This window comes from Antennarius striatus, chromosome 2, assembly GCF_040054535.1.
Source record: "Antennarius striatus isolate MH-2024 chromosome 2, ASM4005453v1, whole genome shotgun sequence".
NCBI lineage: Eukaryota > Metazoa > Chordata > Actinopteri > Lophiiformes > Antennariidae > Antennarius > Antennarius striatus.
The window spans coordinates 2,236,358-2,262,351 of record NC_090777.1 but is presented as its reverse complement, the minus strand read 5'-3'; the positions used below and the strand labels follow the sequence as shown (position 1 = coordinate 2,262,351).

Genomic DNA, 25,994 nt, shown 5'->3' with positions numbered 1-25,994 from the left:
ATTCAGGGATTTGGGCAATGAGTCTGCATTTGGTGTGTTTTATGTGTCAAAGCACAGATAATAGGGCTTCTGTAGTGTTATAATCAAGCAGGGGTCTCTCTTTACTGAAATCATGTCTCCAGAACCTCCTTTAGATGTCAGTTCCTCAAGATTTTTAGTGTTTTGGAAGTTCAGGAAAGACAGAAAAAAGACCAGAGTGGTGGTGGTCAGGAAAGATTCCCGTCTGTCTCCGTCTCTGGACCAACAGGAGAGACTTCAGAGCGACGGGAGAGCGAGACGTTCCCATCGCTCCACCTCCCTAAAATAGGAAAAGAGCCTGGTTTCACGGTTGGGCTGCAGAGCAATGGAGCAGCGACTTCTGCACTTGTAAAAACAGTCCTGTGGCCAGAGCGCAGACAGGCAGACAGACAGGCAGACAGACAGGCAGACAGACAGGCAGACAGACAGACAGACAGACAGACAGACAGACAGACAGACAGGCAGACAGACAGGCAGACAGACAGACAGGCAGACAGACAGACAGACAGGCAGACAGACAGACAGGCAGACAGACAGACAGACAGACAGACAGGCAGACAGACAGACAGACAGACAGACAGACAGACAGACAGACAGACAGGCAGACAGACAGGCAGACAGACAGACAGACAGGCAGACAGACAGGCAGACAGACAGGCAGGCAGACAGACAGACAGACAGGCAGACAGACAGGCAGACAGACAGACAGACAGGCAGACAGACAGACAGACAGACAGACAGACAGACAGACAGACAGACAGACAGGCAGACAGACAGGCAGACAGACAGGCAGACAGACAGACAGACAGACAGACAGGCAGACAGACAGACAGACAGACAGACAGACAGACAGACAGACAGGCAGACAGGCAGACAGACAGGCAGACAGACAGACAGGCAGACAGACAGGCAGACAGACAGACAGGCAGACAGACAGGCAGACAGACAGGCAGACAGACAGGCAGGCAGACAGGCAGACAGACAGGCAGACAGAAGGGCAGACAGACAGGCAGGCCTGCTGAGAACCCCGTCAGCGCCGGCGCAGTGGGACGACCACAGAGTGCGAGACGCGAACCCATGAAGACGCCGTCACAAACACAAACAGCCGTAAATCTGCCTCTTCAGCTTTAAACAGGGCATCAATGGAATACTGGAAACAGCCTCTTTAGAAGGACATTAATTCACCACAGTCTGCTCAATGGATAGAGACCCTGAGAGGAGACGCTATTCATCGTTCAGGAAGAGACAATCAAGCGCTTCAGAGATGACCTCCACCGGTGACGACACGCGTCCATCATTACGGGTTTGATGACATTTATTACAGACGCCGTTTCCTTCCAGCCGGTCACAGAAAACACACATCCTGGAGTCGATGAGCCGCGGTCTGCGTGTAAAAGTCACCGCCTGAACGCCCCCCCCCCCCAGCAGGGTGAAAATTACTGACTTCCTGTAGTTCCTGTAACTGTGTGTGTGTGATCACACCAATCATATCCCCTGCGTTGAATTTGAGCGAGAAGGAAGGGGATTCGCTGCAGGAGGGGGCAACGACACCCCCGGGAGTCCGGTGACAGCTGTAAACACAGGAAGAAGTTTTCACGGGGCGACTAAACATTTCCTGGGAAGACGAGCCCGACTGTACAGAAAGCAGAGCTGCTGTCTGCAGTCAGCTGATCAAACACAACAGGGATTATCTGTCAGATTGATTCTCTAATCCAATCAGCAAACATCGCCTCACGTCACTGGAACATGTTTGAACCGAACGCTGATCGATCAGCCTCAGGTTTCACAAAATATCTGTCACCCACCTATTAAAGGAAACACCGGATTCATTCTGCACGACGGACTTCCTCCTGCTTCATCTGCTGACCTGCTACTAGTTAATTTATGTTAATCTGTTTGTGCAAACGTGACGGTAAAACCTCAGGACTCGTAAATATTCCCTGCTGAAGGTTTTCTCTGCAGATGTAATGTAATCATCAGGCTGGTGTGAGCGTTCAGAGTTCCATCCCACAGCTTTCCAGAAACACTCCCGCCTTCTGACTGAGATTTAAGGTAAGATTTATTTACTGATTTGTTTATTTGAGATTTATTTATTTAATTTAAAATTTTTTTTAATTAATTAAAATATTTTTAAAAATTTAAATAATAAAATAAAAACAATAGTATTTATTTATTTATTTAATAATAACTAAATAAATGAATGAAATCAATGAAATAAATAAATCAATGAAATTTAAATAACAGTAATAATAATAGTAATGATAATATAAACCAAACAATAGTATTTATTTATTTATTTAATAATGTATATTTATTTATTATGAGATTTTTTTTTTTTAAAGAAATCTCACTTCAAATCCAGAGATTTAAGGTGAGATTTAACTTTCATCTCGCCTTAAATCTCGTGTTATTTCAACTTTTTTCAGCTGTGACGTCTCATGGAAAACAACACAAAGCAGACAATTTGTCATCAAGTCATCATATTTTGTGCGTCACGACAGCGGACGATGCAAAAGTGACGACACGCAACTCACGCAACGGCCCATCAGTGAACACTTGAGGTAATTACCAGTCCGGACATCCAGAGACGTACAGAACAGAAATTATGGATGTGTGGGCTGACTGGGCCTGAAATTCCACAATTGCAATGTGCTGGATCGCGTCTCACACACATATATTATGTCCCTGCTCTGCTCCTATAGGAGGGGGGCGATAAATCACACGCGGAGCGCTGGAACCCTCCATGACCCCAACGGCATTCCGATCAGCCGCTAAGCACCTTGGCTGGCCGTTCAAAGGCTTCTCTTCTGGACTGGAGGATTGTTTGGGGGAATAAATGAACTGTTACCTTCTGTCCAGCAGACGATGGAGCCTTCCTCCGGCCTGAGTTATTCCTGTCAGGGAGGGGGAGCAGGTCTAATGCGATACAGGCCAGCAGCAGGGTTGTCATTAGCCGAGAGGCTGGCAGGCCCCGGCCGACTAATTGGCACAAGCTCACCGCTAACAAGGCTTCCTACCGGCGGGGGGACAGACTGTTAGCGCCACATTGCAGCGACCGACCCTCCCCATGAAGACGGGCACAGGTTGCCCCAGGAACACCTGACCCGTTAACGGAAGGAACGGAAAGCTGATGTCTTTTTAATGAGAACAATAAAGCTCAGGAGCAGCGGCGCTCCAGGTGCTGCTCTTCAACAGGAGCCTCAAACGCTCCAGCTTAAACCAATTCGGCCAGAGGATTAGATCAGTTCCAATTTTTGGAATAATTTCCCACCCCCTTTGAGCCACTTGCGCATAATTTTTCAGTTAGTGAGGAAAGTGGTACTTGCAACAGTCCTGCAGGGTTATTGTCTAATAACTCGCTGAAGCTGTTCCCAGCTACATCCATTTTCTTTCAGAGAAGTAATAACCAGCGGATTAGCAGTAGTTCTGTCTGTTCGCCTCTGAAAAATAATGAAACAATGGCGGGAAGTCGATCTGATGAGTGCAGAAAGTTTGTAGATTTATAGCCGTCATAATGTCTGGACCCCAATGGGTGTCATCTGGAGGCAATAAAGACAAAATCATTACGAAAATGGAAAATTAACAGAAAGTCAGGCCATTCTTCAGGAAAGAGAGCGACAGGAAGTGGATGAAAGACAAGGAGAGCTCAACGAGACCCGTGTTCCCAGTCGGCCGACATCGTCAGACAACACAGCGTTTATGAAAGGCAAACAATGACAGTTCTCCGGGCCAGACTGATCTCATCACACAGAGGACGCGTGGACGTCCGCGTCTGGTGACTCCCAGCAGGGGGCGCGATCCTGAACAGGAGACGAGACACGGGGAGGGCATTGAACCCAACACAGGGTTGGGTTCAATTTATTAAATCTGATTCATTAAATCTGACTCATTAAATCTGACTCATTAAATCTGACTCATTAAATCTGACTTATTAAATCTGATTTACTAACTCTGACTCACTAATTCTGACTTACTAAGTCTGACTTATTATGTCTGACTTAATAAATCTGACTCATGAAGCTTCTTTTTAATCCTAAATCAGTGGCGTTTGCTGTGTCTTGTTCAGCATGTGGTAAAAACGATTATGGATTATTTTAATTAACAATGGCGCTCTCCAGCGGGACTGAAATGCTAATTCTCGCTAACAATGTCAGTCATGTATGATGACCTCATCTGACTATGATTGGCTGAACGTCTGAGTGGGCGGGGCATCATTTCATCTGAACATTTATTTTACATAATGCAAACCCGGTAGGCTAATTGTAAAATGAAGCTTTCTGTCTATGTGACACAGCTGAGTTCAAAGGTCACACAAACGACGCCGTGAGGTTTGACAGACTCATTATCTGCAGACGAGAAGCTAAAAATGAAGACACGGAGCAGGGAGAACACAGACACACCTGTGTGGTCATCAGACACAGACAACGGCTAATGTTAGCAGGGTGGCTAAAGCAGCTAACTAACAACAAAAAGGTAAGAAACTAGTAGACCCCCCCTCCCCCAGCAGAACGCTGCCAACCTAATGGGTTCAGTCTGAAAGGGGAAGGAGGGGGGGAACCAAAAGAAATTTACCCCCCACCCCCCCTCAGACTGGAGACTGGAGCCTTCATGAGGCCTGTTGGGACGCGTCCCATTCTGAGTTTATCTAACCCCCCCATCATTTAATTCACACACACATTCATCATCATCTAAATGTCACCGTGTGTGTGTGTGAGTGTGTGTGTGTGTGTGTGTGTGTGTGTGTGTGTGTGTGTGTGTGTGTGTGTGTGTGTGTGAACCTTTGGGCCGTTGGATGCAGGTGTGTTGGTTGTCGCTCAGGAGGAATCCTTCTCTGCAGCGACACTCGTAGCTGCCCATCATGTTCACACAGATCTGCTGGCATCCGCCGTTCCCTTCTGAGCACTCGTCCACATCTGCAAGGAGACACACACACACACACACACACACACACACACACACACACACACACACACACACACACACACACACACACACACACACACACACACACAGAAGTAAGTTTAATGAGATGCTTCAAGTCGGGACAAATACGACACATTATTGTTGTCCTACAGCTGTTTTACAGGACAGGAAACTGTAATCATTATCAAACAGTATGAACACACACACACACACACACACACACACACACACACACACACACACACACACACACACACACACACACACACACACACACTGCATCCACTGACAAGTATTTGTGTAATATTACTATTATGGTCTGTAGGATCACAGAGTTAATGTAACAATAAAGAGGAATCCTGTCGGTGAATGAAACCAGAGCATCGCTCCATCCATCAGTGGTTGTCATGGTAACATCATTTATGAACTCCTGTGATTACGGTTCATCCGATTTGATTAAAAATGAATCTGAAATAAGTCCATAAATAAAATCCTGACACCCGGTACACAGAAAACGATCGCAGTTTCATTCTTTAAAAAGAAAAAAGAAACTTCTTCTAAATGAAGAATTTTTATAATTTTTTTTTGCATTTTTTTTCTTTATAAATTATGTACAGATTTTTTTTTTTTATTAAAAAAAATTGAAGTCTTTCAGAATCTCATTTAGAATCGACTCCCATCAGCGAATCAGTTTGATAAATACAGAATATTAAAGGCAGGAGTCCAGCTTCAGCAGCATCCATCCAGGTGTTTATCTGACATGGCAGCCCCCCCCCCCAGTTCCACTGACCCCCCCAGTTCCACTGACCCCCCCACTTTAGCACTAACCCATAAAAAATGCACACGCAGCACAATCTGCCACTAGTGGGAAACCTGATCCACCTGCTGATGACGAGTGTCTGTCAGCCCCCGAACGGAGGAATGCAGGAACAGACAGGAAAGAGCATGGGGGGGGGGGCAGAAAGAGTCTGGGACATGTTGGGGGGGTAGGAGGGTAACAAGCAGCCATGTGAACCCTCTACAAGTGCATAAAGTCAGGGCAATTCCAGAGGTGTCCCCTGAGGCCTGGTCCCGCTGTGTTGGGGGGGGGGGGGGTCAACCAGACCACAAAGAAATGATGATGTTAACGGCTCCAACCCCCCCCCCCCCACCGGTATGACTTCACAAGCGATGAAGCGATGGAACATCTATGAATCTTTTAATAACTCGTCCGATTGTGAAGGACCCCCCCCACCCCCCCGAGACCCGGGCCACGTCCCTCACTGACCGCGCTGGAACCTTACCCCCCCCCTCTGCTCGATGCATCAATACCCGGCTGTGGACTCAGGGCTTTTTTTAATAAAGCGTCATGCGAAACTAATTTACTGTCTGTTTGTCCAGTCGGACGCCTCGGAGTTCAGTTTCCTTCCTGGGGAATTCTGGGGGAGCAGAGGCAGGAATTAAACTTCACTCTGTCCTCTGGTTCCACATCACAGACACGGATTCACCAACCAACACACACACACACACACACACACACACACACACACACACACACATACAAAGCGGGGTCCAGCTGGACGGAACGCTCTGGGGTCGTCGTGTCAGTCGAGGTCAACGGGACGGCGTCGCTGCAGACGGAGCGGAAAAAGTTTAAACTCCGAGCCTTAAAGCAGGAAAGGAGGACGATTTAGGACACATGCGTCAAACTCAAGACCCGGGGGCCAAATGTGGCCCTCTACATCATTTATTCTGGCCCGCTACAGCATAAAAGGTCAAAAATAGGACAAAAGTGTGTTTTGCCCAAAACTACATTTCCCACAATGCAATAGTTCAGCCCATTTTAACTCTGACTAAACGTAGTGAACAAAGTTAACGTCCTAACTTGTGTCTGATGTTATTTTTCTTTATTGATTGATAGTTTGATCCTTGATTGATGGAGTTCTGTGGGTTTAATAACCTGACAAATGAAAAGGATTTATGTTAGAACAGAGAAACAAACAAACATGTTTTTTCTGTCTAACTGTAATGTTTGGAACTAGAATCAGTCAGAAATTCAGTTATTTAACATTAAGGAGTAGTTACATTTAGTTACATTACACTGAGTTACATTTAGTTACATTTATTAGTTACATTAAGGAGTAGTTACATTTAGTTACATTACACTGAGTTACATTTAGTTACATTTATTAGTTACATTAAGGAGTAGTTACATTTAGTTACATTACACTGAGTTACATTTAGTTACATTTATTAGTTACATTAAGGAGTAGTTACATTTAGTTACATTACACTGAGTTACATTTAGTTACATTTATTAGTTACATTAAGGAGTAGTTACATTTAGTTACATTACACTGAGTTACATTTAGTTACATTTATTAGTTACATTAAGGAGTAGTTACATTTAGTTACATTACACTGAGTTACATTTAGTTACATTTATTAGTTACATTAAGGAGTAGTTACATTTAGTTACATTACACTGAGTTACATTTAGTTACATTTATTAGTTACATTAAGGAGTAGTTACATTTAGTTACATTTATTAGTTACATTAAGGAGTAGTTACATTTAGTTACATTACACTGAGTTACATTGAGTTACATTTAGTTACATTTATTAGTTACATTAAGGAGTAGTTACATTTAGTTACATTAGTTACATCTGGCCCTTTGAGGACAGCCATGATGCTGATGTGGCCCCTCGTGGAGATAAGTTTGACCCCCCCAGCTTTAGGTGAGAATCTGGCAGGTTTTCATTAAACTGTTGACTTGAGCTCCAATCTCTTCATCATCAAAGTGGCCCCAGAGAGGAAGAGGAAGAGTAGAGGAAGACCTCTGAACGCTGCCAGAAACCTCCAGCTGCACCTTTACAGATAAACTGTTAGCAGGCTGCAAAACGCCAGACAGCACGAGTCGAACGGGGAAACATCCAAATACACACACCTTTCTGTCTCTGTCGCTCAAACACACACACACACACACACACACACACACACACACACACACACACACACACACACACACACACACACACACACACACACACACACACGCTGCACCAGTCGCCTCAGAGGGATTGACTTTCCATCCCCTCAGCGCATCAATGCAGGTTTCATTTCCTGCTCCTTCATCCCTCCAAACGAGGCGTCGCCTGTCAGGAGATCCTCGTGTTTAAATAGCGCCATAATTGCGTGTGTTGCATGCTGGGAAGGCTGGTGTCCAAAGCAAATATTTCCCAAGCGGAAAGGGGTTCTGGCACCGAGCGCTCCCGTTATGTGGACTTAAAACATTTCTGAAAAATTCTCTTGAGAGGATCGGAAAAAAGTCTTAATCAAGTTTAAAGGCTGGCTCTGGTGGGGGGGGGGCAGGTCTGCTCTGCTCGGAGTGGGGGGGGGTCCAAACGCCGAGATTAAGAGATTGGTTGTGTTTGTGGAGGCTGTGTGCTCTGTAGATCAGACATTTAACTACTGAGAGCCGAGTCAACACACACTGGTGTGTGTGTGTGTGTGTGTGTGTGTGTGTGTGTGTGTGTGTGTGTGTGTGTGTGTGTGTGTGTGTGTGTGTGTGTGTGTGTCGACTCGTGTCCGGTCTGAACGAGTCCTGGATAAATACGACGCGTCACTTTTCTCCTTCACGTCTTCTTCCTGCGATATAAAATAGATCTGACAGCAGGTTCTTCATGCAGATTCATGCAAATCAATATTTCTGATCAATCTATACATTTAAATGTAAAGGTTCCATATTAATCTTCATTAATGGATGTCATTCCGCTGCAGATGTCCAGCTACACCGGATCTGTGACACGGTGGGACCGGCGCTGAGATCACCACATCCCGCTTCGGAGCGGTGATGTGATCGTTAAAGCTGTGTTTCCTGAATATCATCATGGATAACCAGAGATCGAGGATAACACGGGAGCTAAGCTAACACACACATGACTGAAGCAGTGCTAACTAGTTAGCCAAATGCTAGCTGACTTCAACAGTTTGAGCGAGGACGTCCCCACACACCGCTACCGCAGCCTGAACAGACTAAATTGTTAAATTTCCCAGTTTGGGATCAATAAAGTATATTTAATCTTAGAACTGATGTGCTCCTCTTGCAGGGCCGACTGTGCTGCTCTGGTATAATCCCCCCACCACCCCAGGGGGGGGCACCTCCAATTAAAGCCCATCTTTTCCCTCCCCAGGACTTCCTCGTCTTCCCGCTGCTGGATTTCTCGACACCTTCTCTTCACACCCCCGACAGAAGGTGAACCCAGACGTGATGGTTCATCTGAACACACACCTCCAACCCCCCATGTCTGTTAGCTGTGAACTGATGTGGCTTTACAGCACTGACTGGAGGGGGGGGTTTCATCAAATATATACGTAAACGAAGCCCAGCGTGGACTGATTGAGACGTTTCTGCCCCCGTTCTGCTTTAGAAAAAGCACAGCTTCCACTTCCTGTTCCTGTTCCTTCCTACAGAATCACTACCTTCACTTCCACTTTCCCTCAGCCAATCCCAGGCTGCAGTTTCCCTCAAAGCCCCCCCTGGGGGCTCGGCTGGAATCGTTCATTTCATGGTGGATGAGACGAAACGATCCAGGAGAGACGGATGACGCTCCGATGTCCTCACCCCGCCTGTCTGGAGCTCATCCGTCAGCTGGGGGGGGGGGGTGAGGAGGGTCCTTAAGCCCCAGCAGTGTCTGCAGACCCCCCAGCTCCTCTCAGGACTTAGAGGCGATCATAAATAGCATTTATTCCACTACAGAATCGACGGTTTCCTTCAGCAGTGAAGCTGATAGAAGCTGATAGACGATAATCAATATCTGAGAGACATTCTGAGTATGATCCATAATCAAACAGGGTCACTAAACGATTAGTAAACACAGCTGACAGATGACACGCCGTCTCAGAAACCATTTAAAGTCTGTAATGACATCGTCACGTCGCTACGGCAACGCTAAATTAAAATGGGCCTCGTCTCCCCACAGATGCTCAGGGAATCGTTCTGAGATCGATGGACTCAAAACAAATCCAGAAAATTGATTCAATCCAAAACAAATTGCAGTCCTGCTCGGCGGGATCAATTAGTCGAGGGGTCGTCGGGTCGGGGGGGGGCACGGAGTTCTGTCCACCATGATGATGATAAATCATCAGATGATAAAATGAGAGTCTCGTCGTTTCTCCGTTGAATTCTTCTCTTTTACGCCTCGTCACAAAAGTTTCCACAAACGCTCTGATTGTCATTTTCTGTAACTTCATATTTTTCTGTCGTCCTGGAGACGGATTTTTGTTTTTAATCAATTATTTGGATTTTTGGATCCAAATTTTTTGGATTTTTGTGCTCAGTTAGATCAACACAACAAACCATTGCTGAACGATAAAAATCAAAAGCTACGCAGCTTGTTAAGTGTGTGTGTGTGTGTGTGTGTGTGTGTGTGTGTGTGTGTGTGTGTGTGTGTGTGTGTGTGTGTGTGTGTGTGTGTGTGTGTGTGTGTGTGTGTGTGTGTGTGTGTGTGTGTGTGTGTGTGTGTGTGTGTGGAAACAAGATTCCAGAGAGCCACATGTGCATCGAGTGGAAAACAGCATATCGGACAGAAGTAAACAGTGTGTGTGTGTGTGTGTGTGTGTGTGTGTGTGTGTGTGTGTGTGTGTGTGTGTGTGTGTGTGTGTGTGTGTGTTTGTGTGTGTTTGTGTGTGTTTGTGTGTGTGTGGTTTACAGTGTGAAGCAACATGCGTGACGTCGACCTCAGCCTGCTCGTGTTTCACACACACACACACACACACCTATCCTTGTCTGTATTACATCGTCATGCCACAAGAGCCGCCGGCCAATTGTGGGAACCGGCCTTTCCAGTGCACCTACAGCTCTGAAAAAAATCAGGAAACATCCTGAATGCTTCCTCAACAGAAATCTCACTTCAAATTATCAATTAGAGAAAGTAAAATTTCCAGACCTGACAAGGATCGTACCTGTGGGGACTTGTCAGGTTCTTAAACATATGTGGGGAAACATAAGCACAATATCTGGTATTTAGTCATATGTGGGGGTACGTAAGCACAGTATCCAGTTTATCTTCCTTACTGGGCACCACTTGACACACATTCAGGTTAAACTTACTCTGTTGAACCTAATATACTTACTGTGGAGGTAAGTAATGCAAAACCTTGATACATCTTGAAAAACACTGACAGAAGTCAAATAGACACAGAAGGCAAATATAGTTTTGCAATAGCATGCCATCTTGGAATGTTTCATCTAGATATTCCATAATTTATCTAAGTCAAATTACACTTTTACACCTTGTGATGTATTGTTTGCTAATGATTAGAGACTCAGGCTGTTTGGTTGAATTTTCTAGTTACAACTTTATTTTTTTGTTTTTTTTTTAATGCTTTGTAAGAACATTTAAACAAAATTTGTAACAAAACTAATAACTTAAAAGTTGCATTATACGATAAATTCTCAGAAAATACTTTAACATTAAATTAAAACTTAAAGTGCAACTAAAAATAAATAAAATTTCTGCAACTTTAGATTTCACACTTAAAAAAATATAAAAAACCTAATGGTCTCTGGAACTTCTATCAGCATACAGTGACCAAATTTAGACTTCCTTTTTCACAGCTATGATTCAGTTTTTGATGTAGAATTTTATGGCTAGCCAATTTCTGTGTTTGAGTGCTAAGTTTTCCATTTGAAGACACTTATCACAGTCATTTTTCCCTGGAGCCCGACAGGAAGTGATGAACATCATGTGCCTTTAAACTGCAAGTATCTCCTCTGTTTGCCACGGCCGTCTCTTGAAAGGATGCAGGCCTATTAAACAGTTAAACATACACACTTCTGTTACTTTAATGCCATCAGTATTCTACAATCATAGGCTGAAAGTTGTGTGACAGAAATACTCTTAGAAACCTTACGTCCTTTCCTTTCTGGTGAGAGGCAACGGTAGCTTTGTGAAGGTGTTACAGTGTCCTGCTCCATTGCTGTATTATTATTATTGTCCTCCGCTGTTTTTGCAATATTATCGTTTACATCTGGCACTTTGGTCTCTGTCTCTCTTCTCTGGCTTGATCTGACAACTGGACATTCTGAAAACCAGACGAGATTATATTGCAAAGTAAAATTTTGATAAAGACAGAATCTGTAGGATGCTAACCTACACTAATGACACTAATGTGTCATCTTGATAAGATCTTCAGAAAAACAAAACAAAACTGAATTAGAATCTAAAATTGTCCTTAACAATGAATATTTGATGAACAATATGAATAAAGAAATATGTAGTACATGCACTATTGTTATGCTAAAGTTGTGTTCTTTACCTGTATGCTTTTTGTCCTTCTCAGCCTGGTTTTGATTGTAAAGGCAATGTTTGGAGAATGGATTCTTTGGATTTCCAGTCTGTATGGAAGTTCAAGCGAATGTTATGTAATTTTAATTCGAACCAGTGTAGCAAAAGACAAAAACAGCTTGGAAACATAAACATAGAATTATAATGCCTGAAAGCTTTGACTGACATCTTTACACCTAAGACACTACATAGTTCACAATAAAAGAATTCAATAAAAACATTTCATATGTGGGCTGGGTGTCAGAGTCATCTGAAATCCTATAATAACAACAACAATACACTGAATGACGCATGACAAAAAAAAAAAAGAATGTGGTAAATACGATCAAAATTGAATCACAAGGTAGGAAGTAAACTGATAACTGCACAACCTTACACACGCATAATGCGTGTGCTCATTAGTAAAATGAATGTATCTTGAATAGATTTTTACATCCATGTACATACTAGGCTAAACTAATGTCTTTCAACATGCAACATATTAACTGCCTCACGGAGTCCCCACAAATACCTTTTAACTGACACTTGAGTGTGCTTGGGAGTAAAATAGATGTATCCTGAATAGATTTCACCTTGATGTCAATACAATACAAATACTAACCACTGCTATAACTTTTATTACATGAATATAGCTCACAGTTACACAGTAATGACTAATTATGGGTAACAACATGTAGTAGTCAAGCGTGGGCAAAGGAAACCAATCTGTATCTACAAGCTCATGCGAAAACCAGTTTTGATCTCTGGTCACATTAACTGTCTCATGGCAAGCAAAAGATTCTTCCCACTTCACGGGCAAAAACAGTAAATCACTGTCATTAAATGTGCTTTATATCAACCACCTCACGGGGTCCCCACAAATACCTCTCACCTGACATGTGACAGTGTGCTTGCTAGCAAATCAGCAAGAAACTGGCCCATCCCCCACCCATCAGGAACAGTTGCCACAGCCCCCTCAAATACCTTGGACCTGACATCTGAGAGTGTGCTTAACAACAACTTTAAGAGTATAAATTACCTACTGCCCCTTTCATGCACAAACAGTTTGACTTTTAATAAACCAGGTAAGCCTTAAACTAACAAGTGGTACCTTGTTTGGTGAGGGTGGGCAGTCCAGTGCTTCCTCCTCAGTGTCGATGACAAGCTTAGCTTCAGAGGTTCCAGCCAAAGTTTCCTGTTCCAGTCTGAGGAAAAATTTCAACATTAACATCAGTACTTTAATCACCATAAAATTTATGTTAAGCTAAACAATTATGTGCAATATGAAAACAATATAGAATGCAAAAGGATTCTCTGAGTCCATGGACAAAAAAGGCTAAATTAATGTCTACAACCATGCATCATATTAACTGCCTCACGGAGTCCCCACAAATACCTTTTAACTGACACTTGAGTGTGCTTGGGAGTAAAATAGATGTATCCTGAATAGATTTCACCTTGATGTCAATACAATACAAATACTAACCACTGCTATAACTTTTATTACATGAATATAGCTCACAGTTACACAGTAATGACTAATTATGGGTAACAACATGTAGTGGTCAAGCATGGGCAAAGGAAACCAATCTGTATCTACAAGCTCATGCGAAAACCAGTTTTGATCTCTGGTCACATTAACTGTCTCATGGCAAGCAAAAGATTCTTCCCACTTCACGGGCAAAAACAGTAAATCACTCTCATTAAATGTGCTTTATATCAACCACCTCACGGGGTCCCCACAAATACCTCTCACCTGACATGTGACAGTGTGCTTGCTAGCAAATCAGTAAGGAACTGGCCCATCCCCCACCCATCAGGAACAGTTGCAAAGTCCCCTCAAATACCTCGAACCTGACATCTGAGAGTGTGCTTAACAGCAACTTTAAGAGTATAACTAACCTACTGCCCTTTTCAAGCACAATTAGTTTGACATTTAATAAACCAGGTAAGCCTTAAACTAACAAGTGGTACCTTGTTTGGTGAGGGTGGGCAGTCCAGTGCTTCCTCCTCAGTGTCGATGACAAGCTTAGCTTCAGAGGTTCCAGCCAAAGTTTCCTGTTCCAGTCTGAGGAAAAATTTCAACATTAACATCAGTACTTTAATCACCATAAAATTTATGTTAAGCTAAACAATTATGTGCAATATGAAAACAATATAGAATGCAAAAGGATTCTCTGAGTCCATGGACAAAAAAGGTTAAATTAATGTCTACAACCATGCATCATATTAACTGCCTCACGGAGTCCCCACAAATACCTTTTAACTGACACTTGAGTGTGCTTGGGAGTAAAATAGATGTATCCTGAATAGATTTCACCTTGATGTCAATACAATACAAATACTAACCACTGCTATAACTTTTATTACATGAATATAGCTCACAGTTACACAGTAATGACTAATTATGGGTAACAACATGTAGTGGTCAAGCATGGGCAAAGGAAACCAATCTGTATCTACAAGCTCATGCGAAAACCAGTTTTGATCTCTGGTCACATTAACTGTCTCATGGCAAGCAAAAGATTCTTCCCACTTCACGGGCAAAAACAGTAAATCACTGTCATTAAATGTGCTTTATATCAACCACCTCACGGGGTCCCCACAAATACCTCTCACCTGACATGTGACAGTGTGCTTGCTAGCAAATCAGTAAGGAACTGGCCCATCCCCCACCCATCAGGAACAGTTGCAAAGTCCCCTCAAATACCTCGAACCTGACATCTGAGAGTGTGCTTAACAGCAACTTTAAGAGTATAACTAACCTACTGCCCTTTTCAAGCACAATTAGTTTGACATTTAATAAACCAGGTAAGCCTTAAACTAACAAGTGGTACCTTGTTTGGTGAGGGTGGGCAGTCCAGTGCTTCCTCCTCAGTGTCGATGACAAGCTTAGCTTCAGAGGTTCCAGCCAAAGTTTCCTGTTCCAGTCTGAGGAAAAATTTCAACATTAACATCAGTACTTTAATCACCATAAAATTTATGTTAAGCTAAACAATTATGTGCAATATGAAAACAATATAGAATGCAAAAGGATTCTCTGAGTCCATGGACAAAAAAGGCTAAATTAATGTCTACAACCATGCATCATATTAACTGCCTCACGGAGTCCCCACAAATACCTTTTAACTGACACTTGAGTGTGCTTGGGAGTAAAATAGATGTATCCTGAATAGATTTCACCTTGATGTTAATACAATACAAATACTAACCACTGCTATAACTTTTATTATATGAATATAGCTCACAGTTACACAGTAATGACTAATTATGGGTAACAACATGTAGTGGTCAAGCATGGGCCAAGGAAACCAATCTGTATCTACAAGCTCATGTGAAAACCAGTTTTGATCTCTGGTCACATTAACTGTCTCATGGCAAGCAAAAGATTCTTCCCACTTCATGGGCAAAAACAGTAAATCACTCTCATTAAATGTGCTTTATATCAACCACCTCACGGGGTCCCCACAAATACCTCTCACCTGACATGTGACAGTGTGCTTGCTAGCAAATCAGCAAGAAACTGGCCCATCCCCCACCCATCAGGAACAGTGCACACAGTCCCCTCAAATACCTCGAACCTGACATCTGAGAGTGTGCTTAACAGCAACTTTAAGAATATAACTAACCTACTGCCCTTTTCAAGCACAATTAGTTTGACATTTAATAAACCAGGTAAGCCTTAAACTAACAAGTGGTACCTTGTTTGGTGAGGATGGGCAGTCCAGTGCTTCCTCCTCAGTGTCGATGACAAGCTTAGCTTCAGAGGTTCCAGCCAAAGTTTCCTGTTCCAGTCTGAGGAAAAATTTCAACATTAACATCAGTACTTTAATCACCATAAAATTTATGTTAAGCTAAACAATTATGTGCAATATGAAAACAATATAGAATGCAAAAGGATTCTCTGAGTCCATGGACAAAAAAGGCTAAATTAATGTCTACAACCATGCATCATATTAACTGCCTCACGGAGTCCCCACAAATACCTTTTAACTGACACTTGAGTGTGCTTGGGAGTAAAATAGATGTATCCTGAATAGATTTCACCTTGATGTTAATACAATACAAATACTAACCACTGCTATAACTTTTATTACATGAATATAACTCACAGTTACACAGTAATGACTAATTATGGGTAACAACATGTAGTGGTCAAGCATGGGCCAAGGAAACCAATCTGTATCTACAAGCTCATGTGAAAACCAGTTCTGATCTCTGGTCACATTAACTGTCTCATGGCAAGCAAAAGATTCTTCCCACTTCATGGGCAAAAACAGTAAATCACTCTCATTAAATGTGCTTTATATCAACCACCAAACGGGGTCCCCACAAATACCTCTCACCTGACATGTGACAGTGTGCTTGCTAGCAAATCAGCAAGAAACTGGCCCATCCCCCACCCATCAGGAACAGTTGCAAAGTCCCCTCAAATACCTCGGACCTGACATCTGAGAGTGTGCTTAACAGCAACTTTAAGAGTATAACTAACCTACTGCCCTTTTCAAGCACAATTAGTTTGACATTTAATAAACCAGGTAAGCCTTAAACTAACAAGTGGTACCTTGTTTGGTGAGGGTGGGCAGTCCAGTGCTTCCTCCTCAGTGTCGATGACAAGCTTAGCTTCAGAGGTTCCAGCCAAAGTTTCCTGTTCCAGTCTGAGGAAAAATTTCAACATTAACATCAGTACTTTAATCACCATAAAATTTATGTTAAGCTAAACAATTATGTGCAATATAAAAACAATATAGAATGGAAAAGGATTCTCTGAGTCCATGGACAAAAAAGGCTAAATTAATGTCTACAACCATGCATCATATTAACTGCCTCACGGAGTCCCCACAAGTACCTCTCACCTGACATGTGACAGTGTGTTTGCTAGCAAATCAGTAAATGTGCTTTATATCAACCACCTCACGGGGTCCCCACAAATACCTCTCACCTGACATGTGACAGTGTGCTTGCTATCAAATCAGCAAGAAACTGGCCCATCCCCCACCCATCAGGAACAGTTGCCACAGCCCCCTCAAATACCTTGGACCTGACATCTGAGAGTGTGCTTAACAACAACTTTAAGAGTATAAATTACCTACTGCCCCTTTCATGCACAAACAGTTTGACTTTTAATAAACCAGGTAAGCCTTAAACTAACAAGTGGTACCTTGTTTGGTGAGGGTGGGCAGTCCAGTGCTTCCTCCTCAGTGTCGATGACAAGCTTAGCTTCAGAGGTTCCAGCCAAAGTTTCCTGTTCCAGTCTGAGGAAAAATTTCAACATTAACATCAGTACTTTAATCACCATAAAATTTATGTTAAGCTAAACAATTATGTGCAATATGAAAACAATATAGAATGCAAAAGGATTCTCTGAGTCCATGGACAAAAAAGGTTAAATTAATGTCTACAACCATGCATCATATTAACTGCCTCACGGAGTCCCCACAAATACCTTTTAACTGACACTTGAGTGTGCTTGGGAGTAAAATAGATGTATCCTGAATAGATTTCACCTTGATGTCAATACAATACAAATACTAACCACTGCTATAACTTTTATTACATGAATATAGCTCACAGTTACACAGTAATGACTAATTATGGGTAACAACATGTAGTGGTCAAGCATGGGCAAAGGAAACCAATCTGTATCTACAAGCTCATGCGAAAACCAGTTTTGATCTCTGGTCACATTAACTGTCTCATGGCAAGCAAAAGATTCTTCCCACTTCATGGGCAAAAACAGTAAATCACTCTCATTAAATGTGCTTTACATCAACCACCTCACGGGGTCCCCACAAATACCTCTCACCTGACATGTGACAGTGTGCTTGCTAGCAAATCAGTAAGGAACTGGCCCATCCCCCACCCATCAGGAACAGTTGCAAAGTCCCCTCAAATACCTCGAACCTGACATCTGAGAGTGTGCTTAACAGCAACTTTAAGAGTATAACTAACCTACTGCCCTTTTCAAGCACAATTAGTTTGACATTTAATAAACCAGGTAAGCCTTAAACTAACAAGTGGTACCTTGTTTGGTGAGGGTGGGCAGTCCAGTGCTTCCTCCTCAGTGTCGATGACAAGCTTAGCTTCAGAGGTTCCAGCCAAAGTTTCCTGTTCCAGTCTGAGGAAAAATTTCAACATTAACATCAGTACTTTAATCACCATAAAATTTATGTTAAGCTAAACAATTATGTGCAATATAAAAACAATATAGAATGCAAAAGGATTCTCTGAGTCCATGGACAAAAAAGGCTAAATTAATGTCTACAACCATGCATCATATTAACTGCCTCACGGAGTCCCCACAAGTACCTCTCACCTGACATGTGACAGTGTGTTTGCTAGCAAATCAGTAAATGTGCTTTATATCAACCACCTCACGGGGTCCCCACAAATACCTCTCACCTGACATGTGACAGTGTGCTTGCTATCAAATCAGCAAGAAACTGGCCCATCCCCCACCCATCAGGAACAGTGCACACAGTCCCCTCAAATACCTCGAACCTGACATCTGAGTGTTTAAGCCTTAAACTAACAAGTGGTACCTTGTTTGGTGAGGGTGGGCAGTCCAGTGCTTCCTCCTCAGTGTCGATGACAAGCTTAGCTTCAGAGGTTCCAGCCAAAGTTTCCTGTTCCAGTCTGAGGAAAAATTTCAACATTAACATCAGTACTTTAATCACCATAATATTTATGTTAAGCTAAACAATTATGTGCAATATGAAAACAATATAGAATGCAAAAGGATTCTCTGAGTCCATGGACAAAAAAGGCTAAATTAATGTCTACAACCATGCATCATATTAACTGCCTCACGGAGTCCCCACAAATACCTTTTAACTGACACTTGAGTGTGCTTGGGAGTAAAATAGATGTATCCTGAATAGATTTCACCTTGATGTTAATACAATACAAATACTAACCACTGCTATAACTTTTATTACATGAATATAACTCACAGTTACACAGTAATGACTAATTATGGGTAACAACATGTAGTGGTCAAGCATGGGCCAAGGAAACCAATCTGTATCTACAAGCTCATGTGAAAACCAGTTCTGATCTCTGGTCACATTAACTGTCTCATGGCAAGCAAAAGATTCTTCCCACTTCATGGGCAAAAACAGTAAATCGCTCTCATTAAATGTGCTTTATATCAACCACCAAACGGGGTCCCCACAAATACCTCTCACCTGACATGTGACAGTGTGCTTGCTAGCAAATCAGCAAGAAACTGGCCCATCCCCCACCCATCAGGAACAGTTGCAAAGTCCCCTCAAATACCTCGGACCTGACATCTGAGAGTGTGCTTAACAGCAACTTTAAGAGTATAACTAACCTACTGCCCTTTTCAAGCACAATTAGTTTGACATTTAATAAACCAGGTAAGCCTTAAACTAACAAGTGGTACCTTGTTTGGTGAGGGTGGGCAGTCCAGTGCTTCCTCCTCAGTGTCGATGACAAGCTTAGCTTCAGAGGTTCCAGCCAAAGTTTCCTGTTCCAGTCTGAGGAAAAATTTCAACATTAACATCAGTACTTTAATCACCATAAAATTTATGTTAAGCTAAACAATTATGTGCAATATAAAAACAATATAGAATGCAAAAGGATTCTCTGAGTCCATGGACAAAAAAGGCTAAATTAATGTCTACAACCATGCATCATATTAACTGCCTCACGGAGTCCCCACAAGTACCTCTCACCTGACATGTGACAGTGTGTTTGCTAGCAAATCAGTAAATGTGCTTTATATCAACCACCTCACGGGGTCCCCACAAATACCTCTCACCTGACATGTGACAGTGTGCTTGCTATCAAATCAGCAAGAAACTGGCCCATCCCCCACCCATCAGGAACAGTGCACACAGTCCCCTCAAATACCTCGAACCTGACATCTGAGTGTTTAAGCCTTAAACTAACAAGTGGTACCTTGTTTGGTGAGGATGGGCAGTCCAGTGCTTCCTCCTCAGTGTCGATGACAAGCTTAGCTTCAGAGGTTCCAGCCAAAGTTTCCTGTTCCAGTCTGAGGAAAAATTTCAACATTAACATCAGTACTTTAATCACCATAATATTTATGTTAAGCTAAACAATTATGTGCAATATGAAAACAATATAGAATGCAAAAGGATTCTCTGAGTCCATGGACAAAAAAGGCTAAATTAATGTCTACAACCATGCATCATATTAACTGCCTCACGGAGTCCCCACAAATACCTTTTAACTGACACTTGAGTGTGCTTGGGAGTAAAATAGATGTATCCTGAATAGATTTCACCTTGATGTTAATACAATACAAATACTAACCACTGCTATAACTTTTATTACATGAATATAACTCACAGTTACACAGTAATGACTAATTATGGGTAACAACATGTAGTGGTCAAGCATGGGCCAAGGAAACCAATCTGTATCTACAAGCTCATGTGAAAACCAGTTCTGATCTCTGGTCACATTAACTGTCTCATGGCAAGCAAAAGATTCTTCCCACTTCATGGGCAAAAACAGTAAATCACTCTCATTAAATGTGCTTTATATCAACCACCAAACGGGGTCCCCACAAATACCTCTCACCTGACATGTGACAGTGTGCTTGCTAGCAAATCAGCAAGAAACTGGCCCATCCCCCACCCATCAGGAACAGTTGCAAAGTCCCCTCAAATACCTCGGACCTGACATCTGAGAGTGTGCTTAACAGCAACTTTAAGAGTATAACTAACCTACTGCCCTTTTCAAGCACAATTAGTTTGACATTTAATAAACCAGGTAAGCCTTAAACTAACAAGTGGTACCTTGTTTGGTGAGGGTGGGCAGTCCAGTGCTTCCTCCTCAGTGTCGATGACAAGCTTAGCTTCAGAGGTTCCAGCCAAAGTTTCCTGTTCCAGTCTGAGGAAAAATTTCAACATTAACATCAGTACTTTAATCACCATAAAATTTATGTTAAGCTAAACAATTATGTGCAATATAAAAACAATATAGAATGCAAAAGGATTCTCTGAGTCCATGGACAAAAAAGGCTAAATTAATGTCTACAACCATGCATCATATTAACTGCCTCACGGAGTCCCCACAAGTACCTCTCACCTGACATGTGACAGTGTGTTTGCTAGCAAATCAGTAAATGTGCTTTATATCAACCACCTCACGGGGTCCCCACAAATACCTCTCACCTGACATGTGACAGTGTGCTTGCTATCAAATCAGCAAGAAACTGGCCCATCCCCCACCCATCAGGAACAGTGCACACAGTCCCCTCAAATACCTCGAACCTGACATCTGAGTGTTTAAGCCTTAAACTAACAAGTGGTACCTTGTTTGGTGAGGGTGGGCAGTCCAGTGCTTCCTCCTCAGTGTCGATGACAAGCTTAACTTCAGAGGTTCCGGCCAAAGTTTCCTGTTCCATAGCCTGAGGAACCTTTACAAACCTTTACTTCCAACTCTCCAGTTTTGTAAAGCTCTTTCGCTGCATGTTCAATCGCATCTGTTTCAGGGGTCTTCCTACGGCTCATTGTTGCATGAACACTAGAGTGACATGACCGTGTAGATGTTTCAAGACCCTTGAAAGAGGAGATGAAATGTCAAAATAGACATGTATAGCTTTGGTAATTTCATGGGATATATCACAAAAATAATAACATCACAACAGCAAGTCATTGTTGAAAAAAATCCATTCATTACAAGGTCTGATATATTTTTAACAGTTATAATGGGAGGTACTGAAGGGCGCTATTTGGCTCTGTTCAGACTGCAGGCAAATCAGATACCAATCAGATTTCTTTCCATACCTGATTTCTGGGCTGACTGTTTTTAGCAAGTGTCCAAATGCAATCTTGCTCTGTTCAGATTGGGCCACATTATTGGCCGATCTGACAGGTTGCTGTAGCAGCAAGTCGGGGCGGAGGCATTGTTCAGTGCGTGTAATGTGTGAGGTCATATAACTGCAACGACGGCAACAATGATGACAAGCATGGACGTTGTTTACCTTAGTGTATTGGCAGTGCCACTGTCTAGTAGAGATGGAGAAAATCTGTGACACAAGAGACATTGTCAACTTCTATATCCATTTTTTACTGCTCTGTAATGCGTCGCTCTTCCTTCTAGTGCGTTGCTCTTGCATCATGTACAGTGGCGTAATGGACTGCCATATCCGATCATTATGTTTGGAGCTCTTCAGATTGAGACGCATCTGTCCATGTCCAATACAAAACTACCTCCCGAATGCAGTTTCAATCTGTCCCGCAAAAATCAAATTTCATGTGGTATGGGACAGTTCAGACTACAAAAGAGACTTCCGATATCAATCTGGATGGGCTAAAAATCAGATATTGAGGACTGGTCTGTTGCAGATCACATGATGAACAATGCTTAAGATGTATATCGTTCAGTTCATCAAGTGTGTTTACATGTTACAGCAAAATCAGGCTTCACCACATTTCAAAGTCTTTCACAGAGAAGTTCACCATAGGGGAAAACAGTATTCATAGCTAGTGTTATTCAAGCATCAGTGATGTTTATGTCATCTTTGTATATATATGAGTTATTTGTCTAATTTACCACAAATGCTGTTCAAGCTGACAACTGAATAGTTTCCTGGTGTATTTTCTATACAAATGATTTAACAGCATCAGTTCACCATATCATTAAGAGTGTCCTTCTTAAGGAGACTATTGACTACATTATCAAACCCCTCACTCATATCCTCTCTCTGTCTCTCAAAACTGGAAATGTCCCCCAGGACTTAAAAATTGCAAAAGTTATACCCATTTTCAAGACAGGCAACTCCAAGGAATTCAGCAATTACAGGCCAATATCTATTCTACCATCCATATCCAAAATCTTGGAAAAACTAATCTATTCCAGATTATCAAATCACCTAGCAGTCAACAATATTCTACAGTATATCAACACCAATATGGTTTTCGCAAAAATCATTCCACTAAACACGCCCTTATACAACTCGTTAATTATATCTCATCAGCTCTTGATAATAAAACATTTGCCCTAGGAGTGTTCTTGGATCTGAGTAAGGCATTTGATACGGTTAGTCATGACATATTGATCGCAAAACTAAATAGATATGGAGTGGAGGATATTGCCCTGAAATGGTTCAGAAACTATCTCACAAATCGAGAACAATATGTCCATCTAGCTGGTTTTTCCTCCAAGAAATTATCAATATCGTATGGTGTTCCCCAAGAATCAATCCTGGGCCCTTTATTATTTTTAATTTATATTAACGATATGGCCATGACATGCACCAAACTCCTCCCAGTATTATTTGCAGATGATACCAACCTTGTAACTTCACACAAAGATTTCATTATTTTAATTCAAACCGTCAATCAAGAATTATCTTCTATCGCAAAATGGTTTCATTTGAACAAACTCACCCTCAATGTGAAAAAATGTAATTTCATGATCTTCTGTAATACAAACAAACATTATCCCATAGATTTAGCCAGAATAATTATTAATAATGCTGAAATAGAATTAGTTCACCGTACAAAATTTTTAGGAGTTATTATAGATAGCATTCTCAAATGGTCTGATCATATTGACCTTGACTCAAGAAGGTCTGCAAAAATGCTCGGCATATTGAGAAAGGTCTGTCACTTAATTCACTCCACAGCTCACTTAACTTTATATTAGTTTTATGTTTCCATTCATCAATTACTGCAACATCGTCTGGGCAGCTACATATCCTACATACTTAAGAAAACTATGTGTCATACAAAAAAAATACCTTAGAATGATTCCTCACTCTAACAGATATGCACCCTCGGCACCCCTATTCAACAAATACCAGGTACTATCCATTGACAAAATAAATATTTATCAAACATGCTTATTCACACACAAATTTATATATAGGAATCAAGAACTTCCAGTCACCCTACAGAATGTATTCACCCCCACTACACATGTCCATACATATCAAACTACATATAGCAACAACAGTCTACTTTTACCATATACCGACCTTCAAAACACCAATTCAACATCACTTTTAGAGGTTCTAAGCTCTGGAGTGAATTAAGCCCAACACTGCGATCAATATCCTCCTTCTCTGTTTTCAAAAATTGTCTAAAAAAATACTTCTGTCTTCCTGATCTTTGCATTTGTTCTTCTGACAGATGTGTTAATCCATTTTTTGTACTGATTGTGCGTGATTTGTCTTTGCTGCCTTCTTGTTTTTGGAATACGCAATTTTTTGTTGTTTTCTTCAGTTGATTGTTTGGCCTACATGTCTTAAATTTGATACAGGCAGGTGTGGAACTCTGTACAAGCCTAATAAGGCTTCGTTCCCACCTTGCACAGTTTTTGTACTTGTACTGAACATGTGCTAAACAAATAAACTAAACTAAATTACAATCAATTTAGGGTAGTTCACATTTGTCCTTACTTAGCATTACCTAACAATTCATGTAAAGACGGGTACACCTTTCGGACAAAGATTAATTTACCATCTATGACACTGAGTAACTTAAACTGGTAACTTTTGCCCCATAACTCACAGACTAGGATAACGTCACTTGTGTGGCTTTACCGGCCTGAACAGAGCTCAGCACAGACGCACGTGGTAATGTTTTGATGCTCCTCATGTGGCGGACAGGCGGTACTTTACCGGTATGAATGCCGATGTACACACAGCACAGCGATGTAAAATTAAAATATATACTAACGTTCAATTTAAGGCTGCTGCTTAGCTGACAAACCCCAAATAAAACCTTGTCACACTCGAACATCCTCTCCATTCAGTTGTCGGACCATAAATACTAAGAGCGACCCCAAATATTACAGCTAAATTTACTTTATCAACTTTATTAACATGTCCTGTTAGCAGCTAACAGTTAACATTATACTAGCCAGTAGTCAAATCCGCGCACAACTTACCGCAATCACATCGATCCCAGCCGTAAACTCTTTAGTATTGGTAAAATTAAGAAACGTCATGACTCACTGCCAGAAAATATGGCTTTGTGTGTCTGGAGTTTGACTCCGTACACATTTAATCACACGTTGAACCCTTAACTGCTTCTGGGGCGCACAACAAATACATCACGAATATATGTAGTCTCTAAGGTGCTTGTCGTCACGTTATTAATAGTGCCGTAATAGTCATGTTACGTGCACAAAAGTAATCACATTCTTATATTTGTCCTTCACAATAACAAGGAAGCATGAGATCTTTACAATTGTAGCTTCATAACAAACCACAAATAAAACCGATTAAGACTCAAACATATTCTCTATTCAGATGTCGGACCATAAATACAAATATAATAATGCCAATACTATTGCCAGGGGTACTAAGCATCATGAGCACGTCCGGTTACCGGTGAACATAGGAAACATTATCCTAACCAACTCGAGTCAAACACAATCGCATCAATCTCAGCTGTAAGCCCGTTTCATCATAAAGCATCAGTAAAATATGAAACGTTATAATTCACCATTAGAAGATATGTCAGGCCTCTTGCATATAACTTTCCTGTGTTAGTGTGTTTGGGGTATAAATCCGTACACCTTTGTCTTCGCATTACTATCTCAGTCCATTCTTCGGTGCACAATAAATCGTTAATAAATACCGCCAGGCTCCAGGGTAGTGTTCCCAAACGATCTCCTTATTTACACGATTAAAATAAAAGCTGAATGATGACGCTCTCGCCTCGTGGACAGGCTTCCGGCCTACCTGTCACCGCGTCCATAATAGTCACGTTTTCGTGTCATAAAGTAATCCAACACTCAGA

The 25,994-nt window shown here is 41.8% G+C and overlaps 1 protein-coding gene and 2 long non-coding RNA genes across 3 annotated transcripts in view; 1 reads left to right on the top strand and 2 right to left on the bottom strand.

Moving 5' to 3' along the window:
* scube3 (signal peptide, CUB domain, EGF-like 3) overlaps window positions 1-25,994 on the bottom strand; it is a gene marked incomplete at its 5' end in the record, with an annotated part of 96,209 nt that overhangs the window by 35,330 nt on the left and 34,885 nt on the right. Inside the window, one exon of the mRNA XM_068337134.1 lies at window positions 4,797-4,931. Coding sequence (XP_068193235.1) covers window positions 4,797-4,931 — 135 coding nt within the window. The remainder of the gene's footprint in view (window positions 1-4,796; window positions 4,932-25,994) is intronic.
* On the top strand, window positions 904-3,898 carry LOC137588993 (uncharacterized). Its single transcript, XR_011034120.1, has 3 exons — window positions 904-2,070; window positions 2,445-2,579; window positions 2,721-3,898. It is a non-coding gene; the product is annotated as an uncharacterized lncRNA (long non-coding RNA).
* On the bottom strand, window positions 11,327-13,497 carry LOC137613685 (uncharacterized). Its single transcript, XR_011038968.1, has 4 exons — window positions 13,361-13,497; window positions 12,242-12,320; window positions 11,837-12,007; window positions 11,327-11,732 (listed from the first exon to the last, which is right to left on the bottom strand). It is a non-coding gene; the product is annotated as an uncharacterized lncRNA (long non-coding RNA).